The sequence below is a fragment of the Manacus candei genome, unplaced genomic scaffold, assembly GCF_025592945.1.
Source record: "Manacus candei isolate 608988 ecotype Guabito, Panama unplaced genomic scaffold, ASM2559294v1 h1tg000002l, whole genome shotgun sequence".
In the NCBI taxonomy this organism is placed as follows: Eukaryota; Metazoa; Chordata; class Aves; order Passeriformes; family Pipridae; genus Manacus; species Manacus candei.
Window position 1 is genome coordinate 10,610,966 of NW_026138050.1, and position 10,154 is coordinate 10,621,119.

General features: G+C 42.7%; 1 protein-coding gene across 1 annotated transcript; it reads left to right on the top strand.

Annotated features, from left to right (window-relative positions):
- Positions 1 to 84: 84 nt before the first annotated feature.
- Positions 85 to 8,617, top strand: DEXI (Dexi homolog). The gene is made up of 2 exons (XM_051783193.1): positions 85 to 924; positions 7,960 to 8,617. The coding sequence occupies exon 1, from the start codon at positions 407 to 409 to the stop codon at positions 686 to 688; it is 282 nt and encodes a 93-aa protein (XP_051639153.1). The 5' UTR covers positions 85 to 406; the 3' UTR covers positions 689 to 924; positions 7,960 to 8,617.
- The last annotated feature ends 1,537 nt before the right edge of the window (positions 8,618 to 10,154 follow it).

The window sequence follows — 10,154 nt, forward strand, 5'->3', positions numbered from 1 at the left end:
CTCCCAGCGCGCCTGCGGGCTCCTGCCGCGAAGTTTGCGGGCGGGAGGAGGAGGAGGAGGAGGAGGAGGAGGGAGCCGCGGCGGGACTGCAGCAGCCGCGCTGGAGATGCCGCTGAGGAGCCTCCTGCCAGTGGCGGGGCTGCGGCAGCGCCGCTGAACCCGCGCTGGCCGCCGGGGCCCCTCGTCCTCCGGGGACGGAAGGGACCGAACCGGCCACTCCGCGCCACTGAGAAGGTTCGCCTCTTCCCAAGGTCCGGCTCGGGCTCCTCGGGGGTTCTGCCCTTCGCTGCCGCTGGGGCTGCGGTCGTGCAGCCCTGCCCCGCTCCCGGCCCCGCCGCTGCCGCCCGCCCCCCCCGCGCCGGCCGGGCGGGTCGGTGCCCGCTGCCCCCGCAGCCCCCACGGCTGCATGCCCGCCGCGGTCTCGGCACGTCTGGATTCGGTGGAGTCCTGGGCCTTCCATGCGCTGCTGGTGCTGCCCTATATGTTTTACGTGGGCTTGTTCTTTGTCAACGTGCTGATCCTGTACTATGCCTTCCTGATGGAGTACATCGTCCTCAATGTAGGCATCGTCTTCCTGCCCGAGGATATGGACCAGGCTCTGGTGGATCTGGGGATGCTCTCCGACCCTGGTTCCGTGCTCTACGAGACGGACAGCGAGCTGGATGTCTTTGACGGGTACTTGGAGTGACGCCCCGGGGCGCTCAGAAGCGACCGAGCGGTGCCGCCGCCTGGCCCGGGGCCGGGCGTCCCGGCATGGCCGTGGCTCGGGGGCCGCCGCGGCCCCGGGCTGCCCTCGCTGCGTCCCGGCTCCTCCTGCGCAGCATCTTCCCTTCCGAATGACACCCTTCCCGCCCGGTGCAGGGGCCAGAGGGGCAGCCGGGACCCGCTGCCACCGGGCAGGCCCGCGGCGACCTCGCCAGGGAAGTAAGTAATTTCCTGGGGCTCGTCCTGGGCAGGCCCGCGGGGCGCTCCGGGCGGGCACAGCGGGCACGGCGCCGGGACACGCTCCATCGCAGCTCCCGGCACTGCGGGCACGGGCCGGGGCCGCCCCCGGCGCTCCCCCCCGCCCGGCAGCCGGCGGGGACAGCGTCCCTTCCTTCCCCCGAGGGCTCATGGAGCCACTGCAGCTGTGCTGCCTGTACAGCTGGGCAGCGACTCTGCTCATCCCGTCCTGCAAGCAGCTCTGAATCTAAATGAGCATCCCGGCTAATATTTAGTACAACTCAGGGACCGTCCTCGAGCTAGGAATACATCTTAGTCAGCTGCCCTTTAAAACCACTCTGTTGGATCATGACAAACTACCCAGCACGAGGTAGTTATCAATTTCTTGTAGTTCTGAGTGATTCTAAAACTCTGGAAATGTGAGGATTTAGCATTTTAAAATACTAAGATGCATTTGGGAAGAAAATCACTGTTTCTGGCTAGGACTTTCTGTGCCAAATGTATGTTAATGAAAACATTCAGAGTTTAAATTTAAATGTGTTAGCAAATCTGCCACTGGATTTTTTAGCAAAATATTGTCTGTAAATTTGAAAACCAGTTCAGGATACCTCCCCCCCCGTTTGAAATGATGAAAATAGGAAATTTAGTTATAAGATTTCAAGCATAACACACTGTACAAATACCAGTTAACATCAAGCTATTTTAAAGTCTTCTAATTTAGAAAAAAAAACCAAACCAACCTTTCCTGTTGTTCTGTCTTTCATGTAGGTTAAAATTATCTCCTAAATATTTCTATTCAGATTTCATATAAAGAAATAGTAGCTCATTTTGGTCAGTAGTTTAGAAGGAAAAACTGGTGTTGGAGTAACATTGATTGCACAAACACAGCTGAACAACACTTGGTCAAAGGCACGTGGGAACATAAGGAGGGAGTGAACAGATTTTGTTGCTACTGGAGAAATCCCACAGCATAGAGTCACTGAAAATGAAACATACCAACATTTGGTGCTTCATCCCAAGCAACTGGATTAGAATCACTTCTGCTGGAGTAAAAGGTTTGGAGCAGAACAAACCTCCCCACGAAACACTGATGGCTGCTTTTGTGGCTGTCTCCTTTTTCAGCTGGGCAAATAACATACATGCTCCGTATTACAGGAAAGAAATTCCTAAAAGCTAATGGAAATCTAAGCAAAATATTTGGTGTAAAAATCCTTATCCATTTTCTCCTGCAAAACACTTTCCCCCAAACTCCAAATCTTATTACTCCAATGCCATTTAATGGGTTAATGCCATTTAATGGATTAAAAATACTTTTTTAAAATCACTGTTTTTTCTGACTAAAGTTGTCATGGTGAGTTGCATCAGTTTTCAGGAAGACCTAAGGAGAGCAGCAGACATAATTTTCCTCAGTGGATTTTTCCTGTTGTATGACCATATAGTTTGATGGAGTATAGGGCCTGAGCACAATTCTGTTCAGTGCAGATAAATGGGCTTCTTAGAATTTTCCTTCATGTTAATAAGATAAGCAGATCTGAAAACTTCTTGATATTTGGACTATAAAACCCTATCATCTCCATATGCAGAAATCAAAATGCAGAGGTCTTCATAAAACTCAAAATAAGTCTCAGTCTGTATCCACTGTGAGCTAATGGAGCTCTGCCTGCATAGGTACCAACTCCAGCCTTGACACTTTAATTTGGAATCTGTCCTGTTAGATGGTGGCTTCCAGGGAGAATCAAATCACAAATCCCTAAAGTTAGATCAATTCTTAGGCAGCAAAAAGTATGCCATTACTGCGTTTCATGTATTTATATATTTAATTATATTTAGAGACGCAGCAGCCAAGCCACAAATTGCATAATTATTTAGCTACCAGGCAAACACTCAGCATGTCACCCTGAAAAGGAATTTGTGTTAATACCCTGGTTACAGGTTTCTTCACTGTTCTGTGCCATTCCTCCTCACCAGTCCCTTAGCAAGGTGGCAGAGGAGGGCCCTAATTTGGGGCTGTGTTTTCTGCTTTGGGAGCAGCAGTAAGGCACTGAAAGGGAAGATTTAAATTCCTTTGGTGCCTAGCCTGCAGTGACCCGAGGTCGGTATGAGTGTTAATCCCTGCTCTCCACAGCCTGGGAGGGCTCCCCACCCGCCCTGTTGCCTCACACCCAGAAGTGCTGAGGATTCAGGAGATGCTGCAGGAGGAATTTGTCTGAGTTTTGCCAGCAGTGATGAAAAACACATAGGAATCCTCTTTGCATTAAATAGGAGTGTTCTTCATGTGACTCACCAGTGGTTTCTGAGAGCAACCAAAGAGCTATGATTAGCCTCAGCTGAATCCTTGCAGCATCCTCTGTGCCTTTAGAAAGCCTGGAGGTGAGTGGCATATGTGACAGGGAAACAAAGGAGGGAAATCCCAAGAGGTGATTCTGCAATATGTGGAAAGGCTGATTTAGATGTAAAATTAAAAGAACATGTGGATCAGAAAAGCTCTGTTCTCTCTTGCAGCAAAACCCTCACTTGAATAAACTCAGTAGGAGCAAAATCATGTCCAAGTTTCTGAGCATAATTAGTGGCAGAGATTGAAGGCAGACAGCTAACTAAAGCAGCTGAAAGAAGTTTCCTGGCCTATTCAAATGGAGAAATTAATCTGTGTAAACTGAACAGGATTGAGCTTGTTTGTGTCATCTACTGTTTTAGAGTGAGTGTGCCAGGTTCTTTATTATATTCGAAGTCCCCTGGACTAAAGTCACATGACTGTTCTCATACTTTCATAAAATCAGATGTGACTCATCACAAAGTACACTAATAAGAAAGAAAATGAGCAAAAGTAATCAATAATCAAAACTGAACAGGAAATACCGATTTTATATAATCTTAAAGTATTGCAATATTATATATCATTGTATATGTATAGTGTATATATATGTATACAGTATATATGTTGTTACATTACAGTATTATATATCATTACCTGTATTTTTTCATAAGGTGAAGTATGATGGATATCTTCAGTGAGCAGAACCCAGCACTGAAAAACTTATGACTCAGCACTTCTGCTAAAAGTCAACATCTAAATTCTGAATCAAAGAAATAGCTTTACTCACCAGCTCATCAATACAGTGCCAATTGCAGGCTCAGTGTCTATGGGAACATAGCCCAGTGAAGAGGGAAATAACCATGCTGGACTACTTGCTGTGTCTGCCACTGGTGTCTTCTGTGAGCTTAACTCACCTGTGCCTCTGTTTGTTTCTCTGAAACAGAGATGTCCTGTAAAGGGCAGATCAGAAGAATGTTTTCACTAGCAGTGTCAGGATAAATGCATCACATAAATGCATCAGAATCCACTTCCCGAGTTCTTCCTTTTCAGACTTTAAATATTAAAAATAGTGAGAACAGCAATCTGTTACTTATTTTACCTTACCATTTTTCACTATGTTTTTTTCCCTCTTTGTAGAAATCTCCAAGGTGGCTTGTTGACTCCATCATACAGATCAGTTGGCTATTTTATAAGTTATAGTAACAAGAGGCTTAAGAGCAATTAAAAAATGTGGTTTGAATTATTAGTTGTTATTAAAATTAATAGAAGTTCAGTGTTCAAACTCACCTGATAACTCTGCTTTAAAGAGAATTTTGTACTTAATAGGAATTTCATCCTAGATGAAAGGAAGACAAAATCATGGTTCTGTTTAACTGTCCATACAGACTCATTAACCACAACCATGGGCAGTCCTAAGTGATTTTCTACCAAATGCATTTATTTATATAATGCAAAGAGAGTAGGCAGGTTTTTCAAAAAGCTTTCCAAAAGCTGCTGTTAATAATGTGAATTAAAACAAGGCGCAGAAAATAGGGAGACATTCAGTTTTGGATAGAAATAGTTCAGGCCTGAGTACATCGTGCATTAAAAGCCTCAGCCACAAGTAATTTTAAAGAATAATTAAAAAACAATCTCCAGTTCTTTCCTATAAAAATGAAGCTTACTGTAATCAACTTGCTTCAATAGGTGGCAATAGCCAATTACCAGTTCTAAGCTGTCAAAGGAATTAAGAAATGAATCCAATTTAATTCTTCATGTTTGTTTCCTCTGGAGGAAGGAAAAAGTGCCACTTTAGTTCAGCTAATAACTAACAATCCTAAAATAGAAGAAAAGAATAATTTGTTTAGAGGCATTTAGTGTGTATACTTGGCCAGTCCAACTCTATGATATTTGTTCCCTCGTAATGATTTTAGTTTATAAGGAGTGCAACTGTCAAAAGGGATTAAATAGTATGCACAAGCTGCTAAATCTTTCCATTTCTTTGGGGAAATTATCACACTGTCTGTCTTTTCCCAGATGAGTTTTAGTACTTTGGCCATACTCTTGGAAAAAAATAGCTGAATAATTTCAGTGGTGCTCTCTGAAGACACAAACATGTTTCTAATATGTGTGATAAAAAGGGCAAAGACTAATAGCAGCCATATATGGAAAGTAATGGTTTAATGGAAAATGATGACGTGCACTGAATGATATGATTGCTGGGTAAAACTCTAGTTCAGTTATATACTCTTTGAAGTTCAAATATATTCTTTGAAGGGCCAGGAAAAATAGACCAAAGGCTCAGTCAGGCAGCAGAGCCCAAAGAGGCCAGGAGATCTGAAACACACTCCTACAGAAAGTCAGAAAACAGAAAGCAGACAGGATGAAAAATAAAGTCACTGTGTGTCCTTTGGTCCAGACTGAATTGTGAAGAACAATAACCTCACGGGCAGAATTAACAAAAATATCATGACTGAGTTTCTTCTAAAGCTGAAGTTATGCTACTACAGCCATACTGTTAAATGCTTGCAGGTGTGTTGGCTGTTGGAAGACTGTGGTTCTGAGATGTTAAAAATATTCTCTACCTTATAATTTTCCATTGGTTTTTGAAATTTTTGAAATTTTCTGTTAAAAAATAGGTTCACATGAAATTTGAGGGACAGCTTTTTAATTAGAAAATGAGAAAGGCAAGATTGAATATCCTGGTCAATTGTATACTTCACACCCCATTTAATATCTGCCACAACAAATTACAGTCTTGGACTAGCGGCCCTACAGCAGTACTTGAAACTTCCATTAGATGGCTTTATACTTTGCTTTGGAGGCCCCATACATTTTGCTGTGCTATTTTTAAGTCAGCCTAGAATTTGATCTACAGTGCAGAATACTAACAGTCTCTCCCTGAACTGTCTGCTCTAGACCGGTTTTTAGTTCCACTTGGGAAGCAATCAAATAAACATGAAATGAGTTACCTGGTAGAGCTGCTGTTTCCCCTTTTTGTAACCTTAGCTTAAGAGACAGGATTTTGAGCCGATGTTTGCTGTTAGCAGGTGCTGTAGCTGACAGACATTGGACAGAAGTACCTCTCTGGACACAAGAGCTTTCTGTTTCTGACCCAGCATCTGCAGTAACTGGCACACAGGAACATGTGAAATGTCATGATGAGTCAGACCACGATCCCCTAACCCTGTGTTCCACCTCTGACAGGAGCAGGGGATGCTCTCTGGGACACCAAAATCTGCAGGCTGTTCTCTTTGTGCTTCCCAGAATCCACAGTGATAGGATGTGGGATGTTACATTGCTGCCCAGCCCTTTAGCAAATGTTTTCCAAACCCAACACCTTTTGCCCGTTCAATGTTATGAAATCCTTCTGGATTTGCTTCCTATTCAGCCTCTGAATACCTGAAAGAGCTTGTTTTCTGCAGTCTGGAAGATTCCTTTATTAATTCTTTTCTCTGGGTCAGTAATGGTGATGAATAAAAATTGGTCCCTGGTGTACTCTGCTACTGAGTTCTTTCCTACCAAGGCTTATTCTTTCCTTCCAATCTTTTAATCTGCTTTCAATCCACAGAAGAACCTTTCCCCTAGTACTGTGTCAGCCTGTTTGCTTTCAGCTTCCTTTAACACCCTTGTTCATGGCACTATTCCTCTGTCTGTCCAAGCTCATGCAGAACATGTGATCATCATAGTTCATTCTTCATTCACACCCAGAAAGGGGAAGGAGAGAAGAGCTGTCCTTCCAGAGACTCGCTCCACACAGCCCAGATGAGCTGCAGGCAGCCAGGGGACCTGCTCTTGGCCTTCTGTACCTCAGCTCATCCTCAACACAGATTCATCCTCACACAGTCATCCCCTCTCAGAACTGCACCATTCTGCACTGTAGTAATTAGTGATCTGTAAGATCACACCACCAAATGGATACAGTCACTAGTGCCCAGCAACGTCATAATCCACAGCTCTTGTGTTTACCTCTGGTGGTAGTAAAAAAATCATCTCATAGCAGTCGGATACTTTGACCTAGGCAAGGCAAATGGGTTGAACTGGGATAAAGCAATATAACAGTAATTTATTCTTGCCAGTAAGACCAAGAAGTTACCCCAAAATGTTACTTAATTCTGTAACTACTTACCAGTGGATCCAAAGTGGTTTGAACAACATGACTCTAAATTAAGAGAGAAAGTGACCAAAATTAGAGCTACATCAAATGTAGGCAATACATGGTTAACACAGTGACACAAAAAATAACAACACTCTAATGAACAGTATCTTGTCAAGAGAGAGTAGCCAGTTCAAAAATCAGTTTTAATGAATAGATCTGATGATATCAAACCCGGCATAAAATAGGTTACCCCACTGTATGTCACAGCTGTTGTACTGTCCTGAGAACATCCCTTACTAGTTGGCACGATGGACTGTGGTTCACAGCTTACTCTCTTACCTCTCATAACCCTCACACTGATATCTTCAGGCCTCTCTTAAAAACCCACTAAGGACTTGTGTGCTCTGACAGTAACAGGAACTGTGACATTAATTTCTATGAAAGGTTGTTCAGGCCTTTACTGCTCAAACAATTATTACCCCTAGTCACAAAAGGGTTTGATTTTTAAACATTTTTTTTTTTAATAAGTCAAGGACATGGTGCTATATCTCACATACACAGTGACTATTCTGTTCATTTTAGCTATGGAAGGTTACTCTGTATTTATGTGTTTTCTTTTAAACAGATTCATTAAACACCTGACATGGATTATGACCAGGATAATGGATCAAGTCCTGGAAAGAAACTGTGCTCTGAAATGTGGAGATGGAAATAAGGACAAGAGAACAACCAGAAGAGTTGTCATCAGACCTTGTCAGTTGTGACTTCTCTTCAAGGTCTTTGCCTCTTGAGGGTGCACTAACTGCAGTGACTCATGCACCATGCTGGGCTTCCATGGGTAATTCTGGGATGGACTGTATGAAAAATAAGATAAACTACGTTCCATTATAACAGAAAATCAAGATGTTACTCAGATTTGATAAACTTTTGAATAAATACCATGTCACGCAAGTGGACACGCTCTACATATAGCTTAAGAGGGTTTTACAATCACACATTGAAAACTCTACCAGCCAGTAGTTCAAAGGCAGTGCTTTCTCAGGGGATAATATGCAGGAGTGACTGCAAGGAGGTTCTGTTCAGGGAGTATAACGGCAAGAACTGTGCTAGGAAGATATTTTATTTAAATTGTGAGTTTTGAAATAGATCAGAGAGTGAATTTTATATAAGTCAGATGGATTCATTATCTAACACAGAATACTTGGCAGATTGTTTAAGCTCATGTTCCTGTGTACAGATGTGAAAGCAATACAATAAAGACTGATCTTTTCCATGAAAAATTAGCAGTCATATTGGAGTTGTTATTTTTCTATTTGGATAGAAAATAATTTAAATATGCTTTCCAGGAAATCTTAGTTTTCCTACAGGTACCTCACATAGTTCCAGAATGCTGAGATGCCCAGCATGTAGAAATCCTTCTCATGAACAACTGCTTAAGAAATCAGACCTGAACTGAAACATCAGGAACTGTGGTGGGAGGAACCCACACATTACTGAGGGCAGGTATTGGACTGGGTTTGGTTTTATTTTTTAGAAAAGTGAGAATTTTGTAACCGTGTAGTTGTTTAGCCAAGTTGATGTATGAAGACCATTTCAGACAAAGCAGAATTGGAAGCAATTCTCCTGATTTCTCACTCTGCATGAGTCTGTCCTCTGAGGTCTTTGTTTACCATCTGCTCTGAGCTCAGGCTTCCCGCTCCAGACACATCCTGAGACTCTCGACAGTCAGCACGAAGGACAGGGTGATGAAACAATGAAACAATGACAAAGAAACTTGCATATACATTTTTTTCCTGATATTCCCAGTGTGTTGCACTCAAATGGCATTTTTTAGCCCCTAGGAAGTATAAACTAGCTCCCAGTTCCCAAAGTTTCTGTGCCCCAAATACAATTTTCAGCTGCTCCTTCAAGAGGGGAAGCACTGGCATTGAGCCAAGTAGCTTTTCTCCAAGATAGGTTTCATCACATGCAGTTTAAGGCCTTAAAACACTGACAAGTGCTTTGTTTCATATAATCCCTGGCTGGCAATTCAGGAATGAAGACACTTAGGGCACAATATTCTAACACATAAAGATACATTTAGGGAACTAAATCCCCATTTAAGTAACTATAGAAAGAATAACCAAGTCTAAAAGCTTGTCAAGCTTGTGTTCAAGTGCCCATTTGGTACTAAAACAAGAAGTGCTGAACGTTGCTACTGAAGGGGGCATTCCTGCTGCCTGTATAATCAGAAATTCATACTTTTCAGAGATGGCTTCACTAGCTTTTCAGAGCCACATGTGTGTCATTTTAAGAACATGGTTCAGTTTGTTATTATTATTTTGTAATAATTCCCTGCAGTGGGTTTATGCCACAGAGTGCACAGAGAAGGCAATACAAATTCCACCCAGTAAGTCACTTTGGAGATTCTGAATCTTAGATCAAGATTTCCGATTTCTTAGATCAGCTCAGCTTCATACATTTAAAGGATGGGGAGAGTGTTACAGGGTCTGACTTCCATCATAACACAATCCCTGGCATTTTAACAAGGCTTCTTTGACAACAAAAAGAGATTGGCATAAAGAGAGCAGCATTTTTCTCATCCTAAAAGATTTTTAGAACACAGATTTGATCAGAACAGCTTCTTTCAGGGTAGCCAGTGAATTCAGTCTCTATACACAAAACACTCATTTGACAAAAGCATTTTGGAGGAGCTTTGTGCCACAAGAATATCCAGACTTTGAACCATGATTAATTTTAGAACTTTTAACTGCAAAGATTTAGAAAGGATGAAAAAACCTTTTTGCTTTTGTTAGCAGGCAGCCTCAGTCAGCCCTTTTG